The sequence below is a fragment of the Salvelinus fontinalis genome, chromosome 5 (genome assembly GCF_029448725.1).
Source record: "Salvelinus fontinalis isolate EN_2023a chromosome 5, ASM2944872v1, whole genome shotgun sequence".
Lineage (NCBI taxonomy): Eukaryota > Metazoa > Chordata > Actinopteri > Salmoniformes > Salmonidae > Salvelinus > Salvelinus fontinalis.
The window spans coordinates 44,989,328-45,016,994 of NC_074669.1; the positions used below are offsets into that span (position 1 = coordinate 44,989,328).

The 27,667-nt window shown below is 43.9% G+C and overlaps 1 protein-coding gene across 1 annotated transcript; it reads left to right on the forward strand.

The window, feature by feature from the left end:
• Positions 1–2,818: 2,818 nt before the first annotated feature.
• Positions 2,819–27,667, forward strand: LOC129855657 (BLOC-2 complex member HPS3-like). The gene is given in 19 exon segments (XM_055923553.1): positions 2,819–3,411; positions 4,573–4,928; positions 5,115–5,289; positions 9,363–9,540; positions 9,871–9,953; positions 10,116–10,132; positions 10,134–10,306; positions 10,423–10,504; positions 11,446–11,600; positions 20,112–20,220; positions 20,382–20,659; positions 20,879–21,056; positions 21,183–21,416; positions 24,963–25,148; positions 25,264–25,458; positions 25,769–25,876; positions 26,025–26,231; positions 26,423–26,513; positions 26,917–27,667. Coding segments are annotated over 19 exon segments (3,150 nt in total). The 5' UTR covers positions 2,819–3,194; the 3' UTR covers positions 27,045–27,667.

The following is a 27,667-nucleotide window of genomic DNA, read 5'->3' on the forward strand; positions in this document are numbered from 1 at the left end:
CATAACAACTTCCTTGTTTGCTTATGGCCTTAAACAACTCGTTGAGTGCCGTCTTAGTGCCAGCATCGGGTTGTGGTGGTAAATAGTCCGCTACGAAAAATATAGATGAAAACTCTTGGTAAATAGTGTGGCCTACAGCTTATCATGAGATTTTCTACCTCAGGCAAGCCAAACCTCGAGACATCCTTAATATTAGATTTTGCACACCAGCTCATATTGACAAATAGACACAGAGCACCAGCCTTTTTCTTACCGGAGGCAGCTGTTCTGTGTTGCCAATGCACGTAAAGCCCAGCCAACTGTATATTATCCATGTCGTATATTATATTATCCAAGATATTATAGTTTTTAATGTCCCCTGGTAGGATAGACTCGAATGGAGCTCATACAGTTTATTCTCCAAAGATTGCACATTGGCCAATAGGACAGATGTTAGAGGCGGGTTACCCACTCGCCGACGACTTTTCACAAAGCACCCGGACCTGTGTCCCCTATATCGGCATCTCTTCTTCATGTGAATGACAGGGATTTGGGCCTGGTCCGATATCAGCAGTTTATCCTTTGCGTCTGACTCATTAAAGAAAAAACTTTGTCCAGTTCGAGGTGAGTAATGGCTGTTCTGATATGCAGAAGTTATTTTCGGTCATAAGAGACGGTAGCAGAAACATTATGTACAACATAAGTTACAAACAACGCGAAAAAAAACACACAAAATAGCACAATTGGTTAGGAGAGTGTAAAACGGCAGCCATCTCCTCCGGCCCATATGTTATGTTTGGTATGGTTGGATAAGAGAGGTTACTTAAGGCAAAAACAAAAGGAGGGTGGTTGGTCGGGCAAACATCTAGAAACCCAAAGGTTGAGTGTTGGAATCTCATCACGGACAACTTTCGCATTTTAGCAACTACTTACTACTTTTTAGCTACTTAGCATGTTAGCTAACCCTTCCTTTAACCTAACCTTGACCGTAACCTTAAGCCAAACCCTTAGCCTAGCTAACTTTAGCCACCTAGCTAACGTTATGCACCTATCTAACGTTAGCCACAGCAAATGTAATTCGTAACATATCATACAAATTGTAATTCCTAACATCATACGAATTGCAATCAATAACCTATCATACAAATGGATGATGGTCATCCACAAATTAAGAAATACCAAATGTAACATATTTGAGCGTCCCAGATTTTTCGTTTACTATGTTACATCTACCCCTGAGTCCAGGTTGGCTTACAGGGTGTGGGGGAATATGATTTTTGAATGAAACTCTCTTACCACTAAACAGTTGTATGGGCAGTGTATGGCATCTATCTACTGTACGTTGGGAAAAGTGTGGAACTCCGCAGCAATAAAATGTCCCATCCAACAAGGTAGAGTCTGACTAGTAGGGTTTTGTTTTTCCTGGTCAGGTCAATAGGTCAGGAAAAATATACAGTATGCACTGTAACCAAAAAAAAACCTTCAGGTCAATGACCTACTGGTGTATTGTTGCTTTAGTTTGACTAACCTGTAGTAATGACCTATAGTAGTGAGCCCTTACCTCATCGTTGACACGTGTCCAGACTGTCCAACAGTAGAGCGCCTGGATGACCCCATCATAGTGGAGACGGCCAATCTGTCCCTCCAGACATACAACAGAAAGAGTCGCCTCACCAACTACTACACCCTCCTCAACCTAACAGGAGCTAGCATGCAGGTCGGTGAGTTCGTTCATTCTATGTTGTATGGCAAATATGACAATTTTGCTAGTAAAATAAAATGTTACTTTGCTATTGTCTTGGAGAGGAGTAGGAGGCACTTAACCAACATGATATGAGGTGCAACCAAAAATCATAAAAGCATTTTAAGGGAATAGATGTGACTCTCTCTCACAAAACTCGATGTTGTAACAACTATTTCAAGTTAAAATCACTTTGCTGTCATCCTCACAGTGGGTTGAGTGTCCGTCCTACTTTGTTGGAGTTCACCACTCAAGAGACGGTCTCTGCTAAGGACAATCCTGACGTTGATCTGACCCAATGTAAAATGATGGACTGTGAATTTTCAATGGAGTACTACACTACAGCTACACAATGTCTATCACATTCTGAAATAGGTAAAAAGGGAAAAACCAACTGGTCAAAATTATGATTTGTATGTGACAAGCTGGCAACTATTCAATGGAGGAAGGTAGTCTACTGTAGACCCACATCAGCATCACACCATTCTCAGTGATTTCACTATGTCATCAAAATGCAGGCGTTTGTTCCAGTCCAGATCTGACTAAATTCAAGACCAAGACTAGGGGTAGGGGAAAGGAAGGGGTTGATCTCGGGGGGGGGGGGGGGGGGGGGGCATAATGTATATTAACAATTTTATGAGATACAAAGCTATTTGGTAACGAGGGCACTATGACTCCAATACTTCCCCTCTTTCGCCCTGGCTGGATGTTTCTTTTGCTATTTTGGATCACAGATGTAAAGAATTCCACAACATTGTACTGTATGATAATATGAACTATGACGTGTGTGTATCAGAGCAATAAATTAATAGTTTACAATTCATATATTTTCAATGGTCATAATTTATTGTGCAATTGTAGCCAATTCATATGGAGCTCTGGAGGTGACATTGACAGATGGTTTTATACAATTAAACATGTTCTCATCTGACGTGAAGGGCAAAAGTGTGTGTTTCAAAATCATGATTGATGTCAAACAAATGACTCACAAATATTTCGCAATCTGGCACTGTAGTTTTACAGTAGATGGAGTTGTGGCGCACAATAGCAAATGAAAGCGACAGCGCCTTAATGACAGGGAAATCAACCAATCATCGCTGGAGAAGGAGTTGTTTCTAGTTTTAACTTTCACCATTAGCACCGCATGAATTCTTCAAACTGTGTCCCCTTATAGATATAATTAGCGTATACTTAGGATTTCTGTGTAGAAAAGAGCAAGTGGAGTAAACTTACCAGGGACTGGGTAAAAAAAAACTCATTTTCAAGTTTAACGAATTCTGCCTGCTCATCACAAGACGGTGGGGGCATGTGATATGATCAAGTTATCTAGCTAGCTGGCTAGCCTCTGGGTGTAGCTGGCTAACCTCGACATAGACAGTGAAAACAAAGCCCTGTATTATCCGGACAGAAACGATGTATCTACCTTGATGTACACATCGTGTTTCTCGACGTAAATTACGGGAAAAAAGTGAAGATGGTTCACGTATACAACTGCCATCCCTTCGCTTCCCAGCAAATCGTGCAAACCGAACAGGAGCCTGGGTTAGTGTGTTGTGGCGGGGGTGTCTTGTTTGTGGAGTCCGCGGGAGGATGCAAGATCGAGGCATTTCAACTGGAAGCGGAGGGGTGTCCTCTTATCTGCCGCTTCGCCACCATGGGGACTGTGCAGAGCATCTTGCACAGCGAGATAGGTGTGTCACTTTCTTAATCAAACTTCTACATTCTGTCTTTGCGCTGTTGTTTACTCACATTGTTTATTAACCCAGAGGCGCGGCAAACAGACCAGGCCGGGGTTAGGGGTTTGAGAAGTCAATGAGTGAAACATTCTTCCTTAGTTGTTAGTTTTCTCGGAATCTAAAGGCACGACCTCGATTCGAGCCAATGTCTTTAAGTAGTTGAACATGTTATTACGCCCACCCCCTCATTTTCGTCAAAAACAACTTTTATATCGAAGGAGTACCTTTGATTTGATGGCCTGCCCATGCGAAAAAAGATTGCAGCAGGGGCACAACTTTGGTTTTCGAAGTGGGGGGGGGACATTATTCATATGTTTTGTTTTTATCCAGTTGGATAAATACTCAAAACAACCTATCCGGCTGCTTGGAAGTGTCCGCATGGTCCTAAAGCACGTCGTATCATTTATTATAAAACAGGTGGGGACAAAAATGCAATTTCAGAATGTGTGTGGGGGGGGGGGGGGGGGGGGGGGGGGGGGGGGGGGGGCATAGCCTCCCTGTCCCCAGTGAAAGTTGCACCCCTCGAATGCAGTATAAATGCAGTACACTGTAATATAACTTTAGTTAGAGTGCAGTATAACTGCAGTGTGCTGCAATTACTGCGTCCAAAATACCACAGTCTGATGCAGTTACTGCACTTTTACTGCAGTTTCAAAACTGCAAAAAAAATGTGATGGGTGCAAATGCGACGTTCGGATCGAGACGACCGTTAGAACCGATGACGTGTTTCTACGCATGAGCTTTGCTAGCCAACGTCGCCATGACATCACCTGAAAGTTTGAGCCGGGATTTCTATTGGAGAAGCAGTTTAAGCCTATTTTCATACTGTACTGTCTTTGGTAAACTGCTGAGGGAGTGAGGTGCACCAGCATGTGTGTATAGCTAGATTTTGTTAATGCAGTCAAAGGGGAAAAAACAGTCTAATTTGGATCCCTTGTAAAAAGTGTTTTACATTGAAAAGTCATCCAGGCTAATTTCCCACAGAATATACACAGAATAAAAATGAATGAATTTGGAATATAATTATTAAATAACTCTCCACTCATGACAATCTCCTCATCCTTGTTCTCAAGCCTCTCTCCTCTGTCCTCCCTTGTCTTGCCCTCCCCACCCCAGGGGACTACCTGGTGACCATCGAGGAGAAGAACAATGTCACCTACCTCCGCACCTACACCAACTGGCGCTACCAGGTGGCCGAGAAGACCCGTGTGGGTGTGCGTCTGCTGGGCCACTTCCTGCGTGGCTCATCCATGCGTGGAGCTCCCAAGGAGCAGATGGAGATCATTGAGATTCCGCTGTTTGAGCGCCCACTGTGTGTAGCGTGCTGTGGGGTGACAGGGGACCTGCTGGTGGGGTGTCCTAAGAGCCTGGTGCTGTTCAGTCTCAAGAGACAGGCCCTCAACGATAAGCTCTCCATCCTGGACTTTGAGCGTTGTCTGATCCTCCACCTCCCAGGACTGTCGCCCCAACAGGTAGGGGTTGGGATTTCGGTAATCTCATCTACCAGCCAGTTCTTTCTGTGGAGCATGTTATATTTGGTAGCATTTAGCCTGGGGAGGACAAGGTTCGGGTTTGGGAAGTTAATTCTGTAATGCAAACTTTGCATACAAAATATTATTTAATAGAGTATTTATTAACGTTGCCATCCCTGCCTGCAGGTGGCGATCTGTGCGGGGTACATTGCCCTGCAGGCAGAACTCGAAGTGCTGGTGGTCAAGCTGGAGAGACTTCCTGGCTCCGCCCCTACCCAGAAGTCAGCTGACAAGAAGTCCCAGGACCACTGTCTAGTCCCCAAGGATATGATCACTGGAGCAGAACACAACAATGAGATAGGTAACACGACTAGCTCTACACAGTATGTTTCATGATTAACTACTTATGGTGTGATGTGGTAATGTACAGGAACTCAAGTCCTTTTGTTCACCCGACCTAGAATACCTCATAATCAAATGCCGACGGCATTACCTCCTGAGAGAATTATCTTCGGTTATCGTCACAGCCGTGTATATTCCCCATCAAGTCGATACCACGGCGGCTTTCAAGGAACTACACTGGACTTTGTGTAAATTGGAAAGCGCATATCCTGAGGCTGTATTTATTGTAGCTGGGGACTTTAATAAAGCAAATCTAAAGAAAACATGACCAATGTTTTATCGACACATTTCCTGCTCCACTTGTGCTTAAAAAACTCGCAACCATTACTACTCTCCCTTCCGGGATGGCTACAAGGCCCTCCCCCGCCCTCTTTTCAGCAAATCAGATCATGCCTCCATCCTGTCCTCGCTTCCTATAGGCAGAAACTCAAACAGGAAGTACACGTGGTAAGGGCCGTTCAACACTGGTCTGACCAATCGGAATCCATGCTTCAAGATTGTTTTGATCACGCGGACTGGGATATGATGGGTTGCCTCTGAGAATAATTGGAGGACTAAAAAAGCCGATACCGATTAATCGTCCTATTTATTTATATACACTGCTCAAAAAAATAAAGGGAACACTTAAACAACACAATGTAACTCCAAGTCAATCACACTTCTGTGAAATCAAACTGTCCACTTAGGAAGCAACACTGATTGACAATAAATTTCACATGCTGTTTTGCAAATGGATTAGACAACAGCTGGAAATTATAGGCAATTAGCAAGACACCCCCAATAAAGGAGTGATTCTGCAGGTGGTGACCACAGACCACTTCTCAGTTCCTATGCTTCCTGGCTGATGTTTTGGTCACTTTTGAATGCTGGCGGTGCTTTCACTCTAGTGTAGCATGAGACGGAGTCTACAACCCACACAAGTGGCTCAGGTAGTGCAGCTCATCCAGGATGGCACATCAATGCGAGCTGTGGCAAGAAGGTTTGCTGTGTCTGTCAGCGTAGTGTCCAGAGCATGGAGGCGCTACCAGGAGACAGGCCAGTACATCAGGAGATGTGGAGGAGGGCAACAACCCAGCAGCAGGACCGCTACCTCCGCCTTTGTGCAAGGAGGAGCAGGAGGAGCACTGCCAGAGCCCTGCAAAATGACCTCCAGCAGGCTACAAATGTGCATGTGTCTGCTCAAACGGTCAGAAACAGACTCCATGAGGGTGGTATGAGGGCCCGACATCCACAGGTGGGGGTTGTGCTTACAGCCCAACACCATGCAGAACGTTTGGCATTTGCCAGAGAACATCAAGATTGGAAAATTCGCCAGTGGCGCCCTGTGCTCTTCACAGATGAAAGCAGGTTCACACTGAGCACATGTGACAGACGTGACAGAGTCTGGAGACGCCGTGGAGAACGTTCTGCTGCCTGCAACATCCTCCAGCATGACCGGTTTGGCGGTGGGTCAGTCATGGTGTGGGGTGGCATTTCTTTGGGGGGCCATGTGCTCCTCCATGTGCTCGCCAGAGGTAGCCTGACTGCCATTAGGTACCGAGATGAGATCCTCAGACCCCTTGTGAGACCATATGCTGGTGCGGTTGGCCCTGGGTTCCTCCTAAAGCAAGACAATGCTAGACCTCATGTGGCTGGAGTGTGTCAGCAGTTCCTGCAAGAGGAAGGCATTGATGCTATGGACTGGCCCGCCCGTTCCTCAGACCTGAATCCAATTGAGCACATCTGGGACATCATGTCTCGCTCCATCCACCAACGCCACGTTGCACCACAGACTGTCCAGGAGTTGGCGGAGAACCCTCAGGAGACCATCCGCCACCTCATCAGGAGCATGCCCAGGCGTTGTAGGGAGGTCATACAGGCATGTGGAGGCCACACACACTACTGAGCCTCATTTTGCTTTGTTTTAAGGACATTACATCAAAGTTGGATCAGCCTGTAGTGTGGTTTTCCACTTTAATTTTGAGTGTGACTCCAAATCCAGATAAATTTGATTTCCATTGATAATTTTTGTGTGATTTTGTTGTCAGCACATTCAACTATGTAAAGAAAAAATTATTTAATAAGAATATTTCATTCATTCAGATCTAGGATGTGTTATTTTAGTGTTCCCTTTATTTTTTTGAGCAGTGTATATATATATATATACATATATATATTTGTAATAATGACAATTACAACAATACGGAATGAACAATGAACAGTTATTTTAACTTAATATAATACATAAATAAAATCTATTTAGTCTCAAATAAGTAATGAAACATGCTCAATTTGGTTAAAATGCAAAAACACAGTGTTGGAGAAGAAAGTAAAAGTGCAATATGTGCCATCGAAAAAAGCTAAAGTTTAAATTCCTTGCTCAGAACATATGAAAGCTTGTGGTTCAATATTCCAAGTTCTTCAATATTCACAGTTAAGAAGTTTTAGGTTGTAGTTATAATAGGAATTATGACGCGTCAACTATTTCTCTACACCATTTGTATTTCATATACCTTTGACTATTGGATGTTCTAATAGGCACTTTAGTATTGCCAGCCTAATCTCAGGAGTTGATAGGCTTCAAGTCATAAACAGCGCTGTGGTTCAAGCATTGCTAAGAGCTGCTGGCAAACGCAGTAAAGTTTGAATGAATGCTTACGAGCCTGCTGCTGCCTACCATCGCTCAGTCAGACTGCTCTATCAAATCATAGACTTAATTATAATATAATAAACACAGAAATACGAGCCTTTGGTCATTAAAATGGTCAAATCCGGAAACTATCATTTCGAAAACAAACGTTTATTCTTTCAGTGAAATACGGAACCGTTCCGGGTGGCAACCCGTAGTCTAAATATTGCTGTTACTTTGCACAACCTTCAATGTTATGTCATAATTATGTAAAATTCTGTCAAATTAGTTCGCAACGAGCCAGGCGGCCCAAACTGTTGCATGACTCTGCGTGCAATGAACGCAAGAGAAGTGACACAATTTCCCGAGTTAATGTTGCCTGCAAACATAAATTTCTTTTAACTAAATATGCAGTTTAAAAAATATATGCTTCTGTGTATTGATTTTAAGAAAGGCATTGACGTTTATGGTTAGGTACATTCGTGCAACGATTGTGCTTTTTTCACAAATACCTTATTTACATAAGTATTCAGACCCTTTGCTATGAGATTCAAAATTGAGTTCAGGTGCATCCTGTTTCCATTGATCATCCTTGAAATGTTTCTACAACTTGAATGGAGTCGACTTGTGGTAAATTCTAGTGATTGGACATGATTTGGAAAGGCACACACCTGTCTATATAAGGTCCCTCAGTTGACAGTGCATGTCAGAGCAAAAACCAAGCCATGAAGTCGAAGGAATTGTACATAGAGCTCCGAGACAGGATTGTGTCGAGGTGTGCCTCGACACAATCCTGTCTCGGAGCTCTATGTACAATTCCTTCGACTTCATGGCTTGGTTTTTGCCATTTAAGAATAATGGAGGCCAATGTGTTCTTGTGGACCTTCAATGCTGCAGAATTTTTTTGGTACCCTTCCCCAGATCTGTGGATCTGGGGAAGGGTACCAAAACATTTCTGCAGCATTAAAGGTCCACAAGAACACATTGGCCTCCATTATTCTTAAATGGAAGATGTTTGGAACCACCAAGACTCTTCCTAGAGCTGACCGCTCTGCCAAACTATGCAATCGGGGGAGAAGGGCCTTCAATGCTGGCCTTTATGGTACAGTGGCCAGACGGAAGCCACTCCTCAGTAAAAGGCACATGCTAGACTGCTTGGAGGCACCTGAAGACTCTCAGACCATGAGAAACAACATTTGCTGGTCTAATGAAACCAAGATTGAACTCTTTGGCCTGAATGCCAAGCATCACGTCTGAAGGAAACCTGGCACCATCCCTACGGTGGTAGAATAAGGCACGTAACAAAATGTGGGAAAAGTAAAGGGGTCTGAATACACTACTACAAACTGCACCGAAAATGGTATGGTTGTATATTCTGTCTGATTGGGTTGTGGTTGTGTTTATCTTGTCTTTGTATTCACCAGAGGTGAGGAAAGAGGGTCTTGCTGGTCACCTTGATCAGGATGACTTCTTCATCTTCCCTAAGCACCAGGAGCTGCTGGGAGACAATGCCAAGGACTGTGGGGTCAAGGTCTCTCTGGAGTGGACAGGCATGGAGAGTGAAGCCAGGGGTATCCTCGCTGTCAACTATATCTTATACAGGTGTGTACGTGTGGGAGCTGTTGTCGTTATTGTTATTTTTATTTAACTAGGCAAGTCCGTTAAGAACAAATTGTTATTTACAATGACGGCCTACCCCGACCAAACCCTGACGATGCTGGACCAATTGAGCTCCGCCCTATGGGACTCCCAATCACAGCCGGATGTGATTCAGCCTGGATTCGAACCACTGTATTGATGCCTCTTGCACTGAGATGCAGTGCCTTAGACCGCTGTGCCACTCGGGAGCCCTACTCTGTCTGTGTCTGTGTGTGTTTGCGTGCGTGTGTGTGAACTAGGGGTTGGTCTCATCCTATTGGGTCTCCCCTCCAGACGTTTTGCTCCAGACTTCTTCCAAGGCTGCAGTGTGGAGGATACCCGCCTGCACTCCCTGCAGTTCCACCCTGTATTCACCAGTGAGTCATAACTTCCTTACGCTGTCCCTGCCTATGGAACTAACATGTACTGTAAATACATAGGTAGGTAGGAGGCACACATATTGTAAAGTAGGACCTATTTCTACATTCTCTCCTTCACTCCTCATCCCTTTCTATTGGTCTTCTCTCCCTGACAACCAGGTAACCAGGAAGTGTGTGCTGGGGGGGGGGGGGGGTGTGGAGCCGACGTGTGTGTTCTGTTTCTTCTCGCTGCCCAACACGGGCTACGTGTACAGCGTGAGGGGCGGAGTGGAGATGGTCTCAGTCTATCAGTATCCAGAGAAAGCCCAGCAGGCCGTCCTCACTGACCTCTTCCTCCACATCATCACCAAGTAAGGACAGGAGAAAGAATATGAAGTTCATGAGACTGATATTACTGATTGAATGATTATTTGAGACTGGTCTCATCTACCTTTTCTAAACGTAATAGTACCTCTGTGTTTGTCAGGAATGCTCTCCAGTGTTTCTCAGTGAGGTGTTCTGCAGTGGCAGCCAGAGCTGAGGACCCTTACATCGATACCACCATGAAGGTGAGGATCACTCCACTGCCCTTAGCTAATGGAAGACAGATCAATCCCACTTACGCCTACTGCTTACACCTACCTCTATGCCTTAGACCTCCTCATTATTGATCTGAAGGATACTTTGACTGTGTCTTCCCTTCTTGTGTGTGATTGGCTGTGCCTCGGTTGGCTGTGCTCTGATTGGCCCTGCTACACAATGAGATAGGAAGCCATTAAAGTGGATAAGAGCTTCTGCAGAACTACAGATGGATGGCTGCTTGGCTCAAGACCAGTGTGTTACATTCACAAAGATGGAAGAGCTGGAAAGGGATCAAAATGACAACCACTTACACAGTTGCAGTTTGTGTCTATACACGTGTGCGTGCCAAACAGTTATACAGTGGAATCAGAGCAGCACACTCGCATATGCGCCTAAAAAAATAGATGTGTGCGAACTGAAAAAGTAAAGTATGAGTGCATGTGCAAAGAATTGCTGCTGTAGCTATTTTCAAAGTATTTCTGACATTTTGTTTCATAGCTGGTAGCTAATCACACAAGGAACTACGAAGAGTCCCATATATCCCAGAGTCTCACGCAGCAACTGTGCCTGGGGTGCTGTGCCCACCGTGAGTGAAGTGCTGAAAGATTCATTTTTAGAAGCGCACAGGCATAGATGTTGATCGAATTTACCCGAAAGGCTACTAAAGTGTGACTTTGTCTTTGTGTTTCTTGACTATTTACACTGCCCTGTGACCCATATTCAAACAAAACCATTTAGGCCTACCTTCAGTTTCAGTGTAAGACCATAACATCTGCAAGAAACGGTTGACATGTAGCAGCATTAATGTGATTATTTGAATGAATCCCAAAGATACAAAAGTGGTTATTACAATTTCACCAACTTAACATAAACAACCACCAAGTAATAAAAGTCGCTGAAGTGTAATTGGCTGTTGTGTTGTGTGCAGGCCTGTCCTCCCATCACCATGGAGGTGTGTGCTTTGCGGATCCAGCTGTTCATTGGTCTAAAGGCTCTGTGTCATGATCGCCACCACATCGTCCTGCTAACCGCTGCAGACGTGGAGACCAGGGAGGACACAGAGAGGGCTGCTCGCAGGAACCTGTAGGTCACACATCATTCAGTCAGTCAGAGACTGTAGTCATAGCTAGAGCTGCGCTTGATTAGAAAGGAAATATACCTGTGCAATTGACTCAAACCAAACTAAATACTGCTTCAAAATCTGACCAATTCAAATTATGAGAATGTTATAGATCTATGGTAAGACACTGATCTAGGGCTGGCCGATATCATATTTTAAGGTACACCGGTATGATTTTTTTCAATACCATTTAAACTCAGCAAAAAAAGAAACATCCTCTAACTGTCAACTGCGTTTATTTTCAGCAAGCTTAATATGTGTAAATATTTGTATGAACATAACAAGATTCAACAACTGAGACATAAACTGAACAAGTTCCACAGACGGGTGACTAACAGAAATTGAATAATGTGTACCTGAACAAAGGGGGGGTCAAAATCAAAGGTAACAGTCAGTATCTGTTGTGGCCACCAGCTGCTTTAAGTACTGCAGTGCATCTCCTCCTCATGGACTGCACCAGATTTGGCAGTTCTTGCTGTGAGATGTTACCCCATTCTTCCACCAAGGCACCTGCAAGTTCCCGGACATTTCTAGGGGAATGGCCCTAGCCCTCACCCTCCGATCCAACAGGTCCCCGACGTGCTCAATGGGATTGAGATCCGGGCTCTTCGCTGACCATGGCAGAACACTGACATTCCTGTCTTGCAGGAAATCATGCACAGAACGAGCAGTATGGCTGGTGGCATTGTCATGCTGGAGGGTCATGTCAGGATGAGCCTGCAGGAAGGCTACCACATGAGAGAGGAGGATGTCTTCCCTGTAACGCACAGCGTTGAAATTGCCTTTCAATGACAAAAAGCTCAGTCCGATGATGCTGTGACACACCGCCCCAGACCATGACGATCGATCCCGCTCCAGAGTACAGGCCTCGGGGTAACGCTCATTCCCTCGACGATAAACGTGAATCCGACCATCACCACTGGTGAGAAAAAAACGCGACTCGTCAGTGAAGAGCACTTTTTGCCAGTCCTGTCTGGTCCAGCAACGGTGGGTTTGTGCCCATAGGCGACGTTGTTGCCAGTGATGTCTGGTGAGGACCTGCCTTACAACAGGCCTACAAGCCCTCAGTCCAGCCTCTCTCAGCCTATTGCGGTCAGTCTGAGCACTGATGGAGGGATTGTGCGTTCCTGGTGTAACTCGGGCAGTTGTTGTTGCCATCCTGTACCTGTCCCGCAGGTGTGATGTTCGGATGTACCGATCCTGTGCAGGTTTTGTTACACGTGGTCTGCCACTGCGAGGTCGATCAGCTGTCCATCCTGTCTCCCTGTAGCGCTGTCTTCGGCGTCTCACAGTACTGACATTGCAATTTATTGCCCTGGCCACATCTGCAGTCCTCATGCCTTGCAGCATGCCAAAGGCATGTTCACGCAGATGAGCAGGGACCCTGGGCATCTTTCTTTTGGTGTTTTTCAGATTCAGTAGAAAGGCCTCTAGTGTCCTAAGTTTTCATAACGGTGACCTTAATTGCCTACCGTCTGTTAGCTGTTCGTGTCTTACCGACCGTTCCACGGGTGGATGTTCATTAATTGTTTATGGTTCATTGAACAAGCATGGGAAACAGTGTTTAAACCCTTTACAATGAAGATCTGTGAAATTATTTGGATTTTTACGAATTACCTTTGAAAGACAGGGTCCTGAAAAGGGGACATTTTCTTTTTTGCTGAGTTTATAATGGTATTTTGATACAGATAAATGAAAAGTTACTTCACTGTCAGTTTTGACCTAGTTTGGTTGAGTATAAAACAATCAGTATGGAGAAAGCCTGTTAAAACCACTTAGAATTCATTTGTTGCCTTATATTATTCAGAAACATAAAATACTGTCAAAAATGTAAAAATATTGTGATAGGATATTTTGGCCAAATCACCCAGACAAAATCTGATCCTACCCATAGAACAACTTGGTGTGTAGCACAATTACGGAAACATTGTCACTACACACGTCCATCATTTATGAAGCACTGAAACTACGCTCTATTTCCTCACATTGGTATTCAAAAGATTGCATTGTAAGTATATACAGAACCAGTCAAAAGTTTGGACACCTACTCATTCCAGGGTTTTTCTTTATTTTTACTATTTTCTACATTGTAGAATAATAGTGAAGACATCAAAATGATGAAATAACACATATGGGATCATGTAGTAACCAAAAAAGTGTTAAACAAATCAAAATATATTTGAGATTTGAGATTCTTTAAAGTAGCCACCCTTTGCCTTGATGACAGCTTTGCACACTCTTGGCATTCTCTCAACCAGCTTCATTAGGTAGTCACCTGGAATGCATTTCAGTTAACAGGTGTGCCTTGTTAATTTGTGGAATTTCTTTCCTTAATGCATTTAAGCCAATCAGTTGTGTTGTTACAAGGTAGGGGTGGTATACAGAAGATAGCCCTGTTTGGTAAAAGGCCACGTCCATATTATGGCAAGAACAGCTCAAATAAGCAACGAGAAATGACAGTCCATCATTACTTTAAGACATGAAGGTCAGTCAATGCCTAGCGGGACACCCGTTGACAACTTCCGGCCCGCAATTCAAATAAATAATCATAAAAATTATAGATATTAAACATTTAGGTACATACAAGTGTCTTATATCGGTTAAAAGCTTAAATTCTTGTTCATCTAACTGCATTGTCAGATTTACAATATGCTTTACAGCGATAGCATGCCCTGCGATTGTTTGAGGACGGCGCCCCATATCAACATATTTTTCCACCGGCACAGGCTTCATCAAATCACAAATAGCGACTTACTTTTTGAAAATCTTCCTCTGATTTGCAATTAAGGGTCCCAGCTACAAAATGTAGTGTCGTTTTGTTAGATAAAATCCTTCTTTATATCCCAAAAAGTATGTTTAGTTGGCTCCATCGATTTGAGTAATCCACTCGTTCAACGTGCAAAGAAAGGAATCCAAAAAGCTACCGCAAAACTTTGTTAACCTCTCTAGGGTACGTGAGACGGTAGCGTCCCACCTCTTCAACAGCCAGTGAAACTGCAGGGCGCCAAATTCAAATACAGAAATACTCATTATAAAAATTCAGAAAACAAAACATATTTTACATAGGTTTAAAGATTAACTTCTTATGAATCCAACCACGGTGTCAGATTTATAAAAAAAATAAAAAATGCTTTGCGGCGAGAGCATACCTTACGATTATTTGAAAACATAGCCCAGCAGACAAATCATTACAAACAGTAACCAGCCAAGTAGAAGAGTTACACAAGTCAGAAATAGAGATAAAATGAATCCCTTTCCTTTGATGATCTTCATATGGTTGCACTCAGAAGACATTAATTTACTCAATAAATGTTCCTTTTGTTCGATAAAGTCTCTTTATATCCAAAAACCTCCGCTTTGTTCGCGTGTTTTCTTCAGTAATCCACAGGCTCAAACGCAGTCACAACAGGCAGACAAAAAATCTAAATTGTATCCGTAAAGTTCATAGAAACATGTCAAATGATGTTTATATTCAATTCTCAGGTTGTTTTTAACATAAATAATCGATAATATTTCAAGCGGACAATAACGTCGTCATTATAAAAGGTAAACATGAAAGGGACTCTCTCGGCCGCGCGCATGAAAAAGCTCTGTGACACGGCAGGGTCCACTCATTCAGACAGCTCTTACTCCCTTATTTTTCAGAATACAAGCCTGAAACAATTTCTAAAGACGGTTGACATCTAGTGGAAGGCATAGGAACTGCAATTTGAGTCCTAAGTCAATGGATACTGTAATGGCATTGAATAGAAAACTACAAAACCCCCATAAATCCTACTTCCTGGATTTTTCTCAGGTTTTTGTCAGCCAAATCAGTTCTGTTATACTCACAGACACTATTTTAACAGTTTTAGAAACTTTAGAGTGTTTTCTATCGGAATCTACCAGTTATATGCATATCATATCTTCTGGGCCCGAGAAGCAGGCAGTTTAATTTGGGCATGCTTTTCATCCAAAATTCCGAATGCTGCCCCCTAACCTAGAGAAGTTAAAACAAGTCAAAATAAGTTTCTATTTAATCGTCAGGTACCCTAAAATGTAATTAAACTATAACATTTTATAAGGAAAGTTATGTTCAATAGGAAAGTGATATTAGCAGGTGCTCGTCCTCTTCATCGCGCGCACACAGACTGATTTCCAACTCAGTCCCAGTACTAAAACTCTGAAGCCTGAAACCTTGAACAAAGACTGTTGACATCTCGTGGAAGCCATAGGAATTGCAATCTGGGAGCTGGATTTGGATATGCCCCTAGACTTTCCATTAAAAGAGCATGGGCTCTCAAAACAAAGTATTCTGATTGGTTTTTCTTTGTATTTTTTGTATTTTCTCCTACCATATCTATTGTGTTATAGTCTCATACATTATTAACATTTCTGCAAACTTCAAAGTGTTTTCTATCCAATGGTACCAATTAAATGCATATCCTGGCTTCTGGGCCTGAGTAATAGGCAGTTTACTTTGGTTACATCAGTCAGACGGAAATTCAGAAAAAAGGACCCTAGCCTGAAGAAGTTTTAATTAACAAGAAATTTGTGGAGTGGTTGAAAAACGAGTTTTAATGACTCCAACCTAAGTGTATGTAAACTTCCGACTTCAACTGTAAGTATTCTGACCCTTTACTCAGTACTTTGGTGAAGCACCTTTGGCAGCGATTACAGTCTTACAGTCTTCTTGGGTAAGACTCTACAAGCTTGGCGCACCTGTATTTGGGAAGTTTCTCCCATTCTTCTCTGCAGATCCTCTCAAGCTCTGTCATGTCGGATGGGGAGCGTTGCTGCACAGTTATCTTCAGGTCTCTCCAGAGATGTTCGATCGGGTTCAAGTCCTGACTCTGGCTGGGCCACTCAAGGACCTTCAGAGACTTGTCCCAAAGCCACTCCTGCGTTGTGTTGGCTGTGTGCTTAGGGTCATTGTCCTGGTGGAAGGTGAACCTTAGTCCCAGTCTGAGGTCCTGAGCGCTCTGGAGCAGGTTTTCATCAAAGCTCTGTTTATCTTTCCCTCTCCTGACTAGTCCCTGCCACTGAAAAACATCCCCACGGCATGATGCTGCCACCACTAGGCTTCACCGTAGAGATGGTGCCAGGTTTCCTCCAGATGTGACGCTTGGCATTCAGGCCAAAGAGTTGTTTCTTGGTTTCATCAGATCAGATAATCTTGTTTCTCATGGTCTGAGAGTCCTTAGGTGCCTTTTGGCAAACTCCAAGCGGGCTGTCATACCTTTTACTGAGGAGTGGCTTCTGTCAGGCCACTCTACCATAAAGGCCTAATTGGTGGAGTGCTGCAGAGATGGTTGTCCTTCTGGAAGGTTTTCCCATCTCCACAGAGGAACCATCAGGTTCATAGTCACGTCCCTGACCAAGACCCTTCTCCCCCGATTGCTCAGTTTGGCGGGGGGGCCAGCTCTAGGAAGAGTCTTGGTAGTTCCAAACTTCTTCCATTTAAGAATGATGGAGGCCACTGTGTTCTTGCGAACCTTCAATGCTGCGGACATTTTTTCGTACCCTTCCCCAGATCTGTGCCTCGACACAATTCTATCTCAAAGCTCTACAGACAATTCCTTTGACCTAATGGCTTGGTTTTTGCTCTGACATGCACTGTCAACTGTGGGACCTTATAGTGGCAGGTGTGTGCCTTTCCAAATCATGTCCAACTCAATAGAATTTACCACAGCTGGACTCCAATCAAGTTGTAGACACATCTCATGGATGATCAATGGAAACAGGGTGCACCTGAGCTCAATTTCAAGTCTCATAGCAAAGGGTCTGAAAACGTATGTAAATAAGGTATTTCTGTTTTTATTTTTAGTACATTTGCAAACATTTCTAAAAACCCGTTTCGTCATTTAAATCAATTTTAGAATAAGACTTAACATAACAAAATATTTTCCAAATGCACTGTATGCATAAGCTCTAATATGCGTATGGGTGTTTTGAATTAATAATCCCCTTAGAACATTTTACATTTTGTTGTGTTAGGCTTTGAAACAACATCAACAATGACCGTGTTTTCCACTCAGTTTCAACCTGTTGTTGAACTTCTTTCTACAGATTGATCATCGCAGTAAGATGCGTTTTAAAAGCACAATACTATTTTGATGGTAAATGTTTTATGTGATTTTCAATTGCATTGATGTCAGAGTGGTTAGAGGGACAATAGAGCGCTGAGTACCAGGCCATTGGCGACCTGATGGTTGTTAGTGAGTTGGGTACTGTCAACGCATGTCCAGAGTGCGTAAGAGTAGATTACCGTGACTCAACGGTCACATGGAATTTTACTGTAGTCCTGACTCATGATCTCCGGTGTGTCAGTAATAGGGTCTCCTCAACAGCCCTAATCATACCCATAACATGATGCAGCAAATTAATAACATCACAATGCTCAAAGGGATATTCAATGTCTGATTGTTTTTATTTTTTACCCATCTACCAATTGGTGACCTTCTTTTTGAGGCATTGGAAAACCTCTCTGGTCTTTGTGATTGAATCTGTGTTTGAAATTCACTGCTCGACAGAGGAACCTCACAGATAACTGTATGCAGGGGTGCAACTTTGGTTTTAGAAGTGGGGGGTGACATCATATAATTGGTAATATATATATTTATTAGTACCCGTCAAAAGTTTGGACACACCTACTCATTCAAGGTTTTTTCTTTATTTTTACTATTTTGTACATTGTAGAATAATAGTGAAGACATCAAAACTTTGAAATAACACATATGGAATCATGTAGTAAACAAAAAAGTGTTCAACAAAAAATAAAGAAAAACCCAGAGTAGGTGTTCTAAAACTTTTGATCCGTATATTTTCAAATAACTGCCCTTTTTCTATCCGCAAAATGGGCGACCAAATCGGTTTAAAAGAAATCTGTGCGGCCCTCTGTTGAATTTTGAGATCCTGATGTGGCCCTCAAGCCAAAAACTTTGCCCACCCCTGCTCTAGAGTCAGGCGCACTGGGATTATTAAACGTTAATGTTCACTGTACATGATGTACATGATGTTCCATGTACAGTGCCTTCAGAAAGTATTTACACCCCTTTACTTTTTCACATTTTGTTGTGTTACAGTCTAAATTAAAAATTGATAAAATGTTGATTTTGTGTCACTGGCCTACAAACAATAACCCATAATGTCAAAGTAGAATTCATAAAAAATTAAAATCTGAAATGTGTTGAGTCAATAAGTATTCAACCCCTTTGTTATGGCAACCCTAAATAAGTTCAGGAGGAAGAATGTGCTTAACAAGTCACATAATAAGTTGCATGAACCCACTCACTGTGTGCAGTAATAGTGTTTAACATCATTTCTGAATGACTACCTCATATCTGTACCCCACACATACAATCGGGCGCAACTTTCACTTGGGACATTCTGAAACTTCATTTTTGTCCGGTACCAGTCAAAAGTTTGGATACACCTACTCATTCAAGGGTTTTTCTTTATTTTGATTATTTTCTACATGGTACAATAATGGTAAAGACATCAAAACTATGTTTTAAAACTTTTGACCTGTAGTGTAGGTCCATTATAATTTCTACATACTTTCTATCTAGTTCTAAAAGTTCAAGTTTGCCCTGGAATGTCCCGCACGCTGTGGTTTGTCCACCCCTGCTCTAGAGAGCATGAAGGATCCAGAGGTCGGAAGAAAGAACTATATCTGATATTTTCATGAGAACTTATTTCTCAACTTTATTTATGTGATCAAGTCATGTGCAACAGGCACCACATGACCACTAGAATTAAGAAGTGAGGCCAGGAATTCACAGAAGCGAAGTAGGGAAACATGCAGGCAATTCCTATCCTCCACCAAGCTGACCCTTTCTCCAAATCACACACACACACAGGGGGCTTTAATATCATATGAGAGTGCTTGGCACTGTAGCCATAAGCTACTTAGGAAGAAGAAGTAGAGGGAGTGTTTAACTGGCTAATAGTGTCCGGTCCGTCATTAGCTGTAGCTGCTAGAGGCTATACAGGACAGATAGAACACACACCCACAATGGGTTCAGCACATGGTGTGCACAATGAGTTCAGCCTTGTGTGTTAACTTGTGGAGTCATGAAGAAAAACATGCAACATGTTTGATTCACATCAACTCCAGAAACACTGCCCTCAATAACTTCCACTGGTGATTGTTTTGGATTTGTAGGTAGTCATGCTCGCTAGTTCCTTAAACTAACCTCAAAGTTAAACTGGATCATTTAAACTGGAACTGAAACTAAATGTTTGGTGGTCTTTTACCGAATAGGTTTGTGCCATTCATGTGAACTCAAATTGAGCTAGAGAGTTGGCGTTCTGCATGGTCCACACCAGGGGTTTACTGTAACCTCTTGTGTTTAATGTCATTGGAGCTGAGCTGTAGTTTCTGACCTAGAAGCTGTAATATCAGTGGCCCAGAATGACCGGTGTTACAGAAGTGACTGGCGTTATGGAGATGAGCTGACTGTACTTCCTGCTTCCCTGACCTCTGATCCCAGGAATAAGAAGTCATCCTTCACCAAGCACCGGGATCCCATTGAGATGAGTCACGGCTGGAATCTATACGTGGTCAACACCGTCCCCCCACTCCAACTCTACAATGAGATGGTACAGCACCTCAACACCAGAACAACATGTCAACCAAAGCCTTAATGTTTACGAGACGTTACTCATTTTTACCATTCATTTGTCTTTGGGTCTGTTGTGCTGAATGATGCATTTATGCTGTTTACCCTTGCGTTTAACAATGAACCTTTTCTCTGGGCTAGGTGGAGTATAGTAAGAAGTATGAGGAGACCAACCCTCTGTCTCAGAGCTGTCTGCACCTGCTCAGTGAGGCCCACCTCCTCCTGAGAGCCACGCTCCTGGACCCCCGGGTGGGAAATCCCGTGGAGCAGCCTCAGAGCAGTGACCAGAACCTAGCCCAGTCCCTGGGATATACAGCAACAGACAAAATAGGCAGCACCACTGACAGAACCACAGACAGACAGGAGCTGCAGCAGGCCTTCCAGGAGAGCTGTGCCCATTTAGGAGACTGCTTCAGTAGGTCAGTTGGTTCGGGGTCACATTAAAATCAAGGTTGATTAATATGTTATTTATTGATACAGTATGTTAGTTGATTAATATGCTCGTTTATTGATTTATATGTTCGCTGATTGATTGATTTTGTTGATTTTTTTTTTGACTGGTTTGTCAACAACTATTTTTCAAATGTGTTACTGGACACTTAATGTAAAGTGTGACTGTCTCTTCCACTGATGTGTAGGTTTGATAAGCGTGACTGCCACCTGGCCCTGCCCTACTATAAGATGTCAGGCCTGTCTGTGACAGAGGTGATCTCCAGGAACAGGTGTCTGTCCAGCAGCCCCTGTGGCTATGGGAAGGGGTTCCTCTTCTTCCTCAAACACTCACTCTATGAGGAGACCATGGAGGAGCTCACTGAGGTAGCTACACCAGTCCAGGAGACCTCCAGCCATTACACATTTTTGTTAAATTACAACACTAGCACATCTGATTCAATAGTGTTGAATGTTGATATTCAAGGGTTCTTGCCTGTGTGCGTATTGTAGGAGGCAGCCAACAAGGTGCTGGATATCTTCGGTGTGGCCGAGCCGTCCCAGCTGCCCCATGTTATAGCCAGCCCCTCCATGGTCAGAGCCAGTCCTGACAGTGGACTGGCCCACCTAGAGCGCCTAGAGTCCATCGGAGCCCCCTCTGTACCCCTCACTCTCTCCAAGGCTGCCCTGGCCCTCCGCATGGGAGACCTGCAGCTCTACAGACAACACATGGACAGACACACAGAGGTTAGTGTGTATTGAAATGTAGATTATATTATACTGTGATGTTTGACTGTGGATCCAAATGAAGTGGTTTAGTATGTAGATGTGGTATACGTACTACTGCGTATTTCCATGATGTGTGTACAGTAAAGGCGCAATAGGCAGAAATCGCTCCGCCATTTCCTGGTTGCTGACATTCTAATAGTTCAAATCCAATTTTATTTGTCACATGTGCCGAATACAACAGGTATAGAACATATAGTAGACCTTACAGTGAAATGCTTACTTACAAGCCATTAACCAACAATGCAGTTTGAAGAAAATACAGGGGGGGAAAAAAGATAAGAATAACATATAATAAAAGAGCAGCAGTACATAACAATAGTGGGGCTATATACAGGGGGTACCAGTACAGAGTCAATGTCAATGTGTGGTGGCACCGGTATTGGGGTAATATGTACATGTAGGTAGAGTTATTAAAGTGTCTATGCACAGATAATAACAGAGTAGCAACAGCGTAGAAGTGGGGGGGGGGACGGGGGGGGCATTGCAAATAGTGTCTTGGTAGCCATTTGATTAGCTGTTCAGGATTCTTATGGGCTTGGGGGTAGAAGGTAGTTAGGAGCCTCTTGGACCTAGACTTGGCACTCCGGTACCGCTTGCCGTGCGGTAGCAGAGTGAACAGGGGTGGCTGGAGTCTTTGACCATTTTTAGGGCCTACCTCTCACACTGCTTGGTATAGAGGTTCTGGATGGCAGGAAGCTTGGCCCCGGTGATGTACTGAGCTGTACGCACTACCCTCTGTAGTGCCTTGCGGTCGGAGGCCGAGCAGTTGCCATACCAGGCGGTGATGCAACCCGTCAGGATGCTCTCGATGGTGCAGCTGTAAAACATTTTGAGGATCTGAGGACCCATGCAACATCTTTTCAGTCTCCTGAGGAAGAATAGGTTTTGTTGTGCCCTCTTCGCGGCTGTCTTGGTGTGCTTGGACCATGTTAGTTTATTGGTGATGTGGACGCCAAGGAACTTGAAGCTCTCAACCCGCTCTACTACAGCCCCGTCGATGAGAATGGGGGCATGCTCAGTCCTCCTCTTCCTGTAGTCCACAATCATCTCCTTTGTCTTGATCACATTGAGGGAGAGGTTGTTGTCCTTGCACCACACGGTCAGGTCTCTGACCTCTTCCCTATAGGCTGTCTCATCGTTGTCGGTGATCAGGTGACACTGTTGTGTCATCAGCAAACTTAATGATGGTGTTGGAGTCGTGCCTGGCCGTGCAGTCATGAGTGAACAGGGCTGTACAGGAGGGGGCTGAACATGCACCCCTGAGGGGCTCCCGTGTTGAGGATCAGCGTGGCGGATGTGTTGTTACCTATCCTTACCACCTGGGGGCGGCCCGTCAGGAAGTCCAGAATCCAGTTGCAGAGGGAGGTGTTTAGTCCCAGGGTCCTTAGCTTAGTAATGAGCTTTGAAGGCACTATGGTGTTGAACACTGAGTTGTAGTCCATGAATAGCATTTGCACATAGGTGTTCCTTTTGAGCAGGTGTGAAAGGGCAGTATGGAGTGCAATAGAGATTACATTATCTGTGGATGCGGTATACAAATTGGAGTGGTTCTAGGGTTTCTGGGATAATGATGTTGATGTGAGCCATGACCAGCCTTTCAAAGCACTTCATGGCTACAGACGTGAGTGCTATGGGTAGTCATTTATGCAGGTTACTTTAGTGTTCTTGGGCACAGGGACTACGGTGGTCTACTTGAAACATGTTGGTATTACAGACTCAGACATGAAAAGGTTGAAAATGTCAGTGAAGACACTTGCCAGTTTGTCAGCGCATGCTCGCAGTACACGTCCTGGTAATCCGTCTGGCCCTGCGGCCTTGTGAATGTTGACCTGTTTGAAGGTCTTAATCACATCGGCTGCGGAGAGCGTGATCACACAAGTCGTCCGGAACAGCTGATGCTCTCATGCATGTTTCAGTGTTACTTGCCTCGAAGCGAGCATAGAAGTTATTTAGCTCGTCTGGTAGGCTTGTGACACTGGGCAGCTCTCAGCTGTACTTCCCTTTGTAGTCTGTAATAATTTGCAAGCCCTGCCACATCCGACGAGCGTCGGAGCCGGTGTAGTACATTCAATCTTAGTCCTGTATTGATGCTTTTCCTCTTTGATGGTTCGTCGGAGGGCATAGTGGGATTTCTTATAAGCTAGCAAAGCAGTCCTGTAGATTAGCATCTGCTTCATCTGACCCCTTTTTTATAGACCAAGTCACTGGTGCTTCCTACTTAAATTTTAGCTTGAAAGCAGGAATCAGAAGGATAGAATTATGGTCAGGGGGGCGAGGGAGAGCTATGTACGTGTCTCTGTTTGTGGAGTAAAGGTGGTGTAGAATTGTTTTCCTCTGGTTGCACATTTAACATGCTGATAGAAATTAGGTAAAACTGATTTAAGTTTCTCTGTATTAAAGTCCCCGGCCACTAGGAGCACCGCCTCAGGATGTGCGTTTTCCTGTTTGCTTATGGTGGTATACAGCTCATTGAGTGCTGTTTTTGTGCCAGCGTCGGTCTGTGGTGGTACGTAGACAGCAACCAAAAAGATGAAAACTCTCTAGTTAGATAGTGTGGTCTACATCTTATCATGAGATACTCTACCTCAGGCGAGCAAAACCTCGAAGACTTCCTTAGATATCGTGCACCAGCTGTTGTTCACATATATGCATAGGCCCCCGCCCCTTATCTTACCAGAGGCTGCTGTTCTGTCCTGCCGATAGTGTATAACCCTCCAGCTGTATGTTCTTAATGTCGTCGTTCAGCCACAACTCAGTGAAACATAAGAAATAACCGTTTTTAATGTCCCGTTGGTAGGATATACATGCTTTCAGATCGTCCCATTTATTTTCCAGCGATTGAACATTAGCTAGCAGGACGGAAGGCAAGGGCAGATTAGCCACTGGTCGCCTGATCCTCGCAAGGCACCCTGATCTTTTTCCACAAAATATCAGTTTCCTTCTCCAGTGAATCACGGGAATCTGGGCCTGGTCGGGTGTCTGTAGTAGTATATCCCTCCCGTCCGACTCATTGAAGAACTCTTCGTCCAGTTTGAGGTGAGCAATCGCAGTTCTGATGTCCTGAAGCTCTTTTCGGTCATACGACACAGTAGCAGCAACATTTTGTACAAAACAAGTTACGAACAACGTGAAATAAACAAACAAAATAGCATGGTTGGTTAAGAGCCGATAAGACGACAGCCCTCCCCTCCGGCGACGTCGTAAGTTCAACTAATTCCATTTGTGACAAAACAAGCAGTCATTGTGTAGAGAATCATTGTACCATCTAAACCGCTGTGAAATATATTTTCCATAACCAAAAAACTAAAGTTAAAGATGCAAAAAAATAAACTTAAGAACGGGAAGCATAGAAATAGCACACATAAAACAGATTTACCGCTTCTTAAACTTGCTTTCAATGAGAAGGACAGATCTATAGCTCACGTTTCTATGTAAATTTGGTTGGGTTGCCTAAAAAGTTTCATATTGAGGCTTTAACTGTCTATGTACTATATACCTACCCAGATGCTGCAGGTATATGGGTTCATCGAGGAGCACAAACTGCTGCTGCATGGCAGAGGGCACACGGTGGTGCCCACCCCCCTAGCACGCCACCTCAGGGACAGCCAGGAAGGTCTGCTGGTAGCAGCCATGGTGGCGCTACACGAGAATAACAAGGTCAAACTGGACGAGGCTGACCTCTTCTTCCAGGTTAGGGTTACAGTGTTTGTGTGTACGTCATTCCTAAAAGGATTTCTGTAGGATTCGATCCCAAGTATGATCTTTAAAATGTCATTGTGAATGTATTGAAATGTGTGTCCTGTAGAAGCTTTGTGGGAACCTGCCGGGGCCCCAGGGAGGCCCTCAGCTGCTGGTGGACTTCTGGGAGGCCCTGCTGATAGCCTCGTCACAGAAAGCTGTCATCCAGGAGCTGCTGTTCCGCCTCACCTCTGTCTACATTGACCGCGTCACGCGCCGAGACAGCCACGGCATGAAACCACTCAAGACCGCAGACGACCTGGTGTGTTTCTGTCTCTGTAGTTTGTTGTGTTCTTGTCACTATGGCGTGATGTTCCCCAGGGTTATAGCCTAGCTAGGAGGTAGTGGAGAGGTAGTCCTACAGTAAGACTGTCTAAGTATCGGTTGTGTATCTGTTGTGTAGATCAGGGGTTTTCAAACCTCTCCTCCGGAGACCCCCAGATGTTCCATGCATTTTAACTATTTCGCAGCCAGCATACCTGAATCAAGTTGTCAACTAACCATCAAGTCATTTATTAGGTGCATCAGGTGAGCCAGTTCAGGACCACAACAACATTGTTTCTGTGTTGTAGATCAACTCATGTTCTCACTATGGTGTGCCGTATCCCTGGGTCAGCATCCTGACTCCAGCTTACTTCAGTATCATTCAAGATCACCAGGAGGACCTCCAGAAACTACAGGTCAATCTCTCTACATTGTCTATCAGTTAACCAACCAATCAACATGTAAAATAAAGCTTTGTTAAGCCTTACTTGTAAATATGTAGGATATGTAAATTCACCAATATGGCGAACAAACAATAAACCCTCAATGTCCCCTCCTCCCCAGTCCCTGCTGTGCGGTCCCACCCTGGATGTGTCGTCCATCCTGCCCCTGTTGGAGCAGCTGCCGGACGGGGACAATGCGGGGCTAAGTGTGCACTTGCTCTGTGCCACCAAGCTGGACCGCCACGAGAGCTCAATCGAAAGGCTTCTGGACCGATGTCCTCAGGCCATCATCCCCTATGCTAACCACGAGCTGCAGAATAACAAAATGGTGGGTCCTGCTATGCACTGTAACTCTCACCCGACTGTGAAACGCACTGCCCCAACTCCTCTGGCCCTACTGCGGAACTCATAGTACTTATCACAACCTTAAATCCTCATAACCCCTTACCTCAATCCTAAAGTCTGAACTCTAACATTTGTATAACATTTCTATATATATATTCATGTGATTTTGTTCAGACTCTGTGGTGGCAGAAACTGTTTCCTGAGCTGTGTGAGAGAACCAGAGCAGCAGGGGGAGAGAACGCCATCTTACTGTCTGCCCTCAAAGGTACACTTAGACTAGCCTGTGATTCAAGCATAGGGTTTAACTCCATAATGTCACCTCCTTTGCTGTACTCAAAGAAATGTAACCCGTCCTAAATTATTAGACAGTGTTATGGATGCAAGGATTGACCATCCATGATATCAAAATTATAGTTTCAACTATTTTTTGAGGCTATAGAGTTTTTGTTTACAATTACATTGTTTACACACAGTGGACTAAAACAAGCGTATATTTTTGGTTTCTGATGGGGTACGACAGTTGAACTAAGATCATGAGGCATGTATAAGTCCTATTCCTCAAGAATCAAATCAGTATATCATTAATACAAAATATGTAGAACTCGCTGATTGCCCCTTTAATATTCAGAGAGTTTGGACCGTAACATCTGTATTTTCCCTGACAACAGAAACGCTGGTGGTGGTCGCCATGGAGCTGAACCCACTGGAGTTCCTGGACCTGTTGCCTGATGATGGGACGGCACACTTCTTCCTGCCTCACCTGCTGGAATGCAGCCAGAGAAATCTCATGACGTAAGAACCGTGTGGAACGGATATACAGTAGCTCTTAAAAAACATTTCATGGTCCACCCAAATTCTAGGACAGCTTTTGAATAAGTAGAACACAAGTGTCCATTAATCAAACGGTATGCTGGTTTGAATGGGAATTTCCCTAACGATTCTAATTCAATAGAGGGTCTTAAACCTGGACCGTACTGGACAATCAACCACTTAGTGTGGAGTGAGCCTCTCAAACACTAGCTACTACTGTAGAGCCTAATGAAAATGGCCCACATACCAAAAACAACCATGTTTATAGTCATTAGTTAATTGAGGTGCAGAGACACTGATTTTACGACCTCAATGCTGTCTTTCTGTTCCAAAGTATTGATGCCGCGTCCCTAGTCATACCCTGCAGTGGTACTAGTCCTCTATGTAGACTCCCCTGATACACTGCGAGACCTTTCCTTTACGACAGAGTATTATGAACTTGATGTTAAGTTACACACTGGACTGTTCATTGGTTGAAGAGAAAAGGTGGTTCAATAACTTGGAATGAAGGGAGCTTCTCTGAAAGCTATGACCTCGCTGTATAAATCGTGATGTTTTGCTTGCGGCATTAATAAATGCTCTAAAAAAAATAAAAATATTTAATTTGCA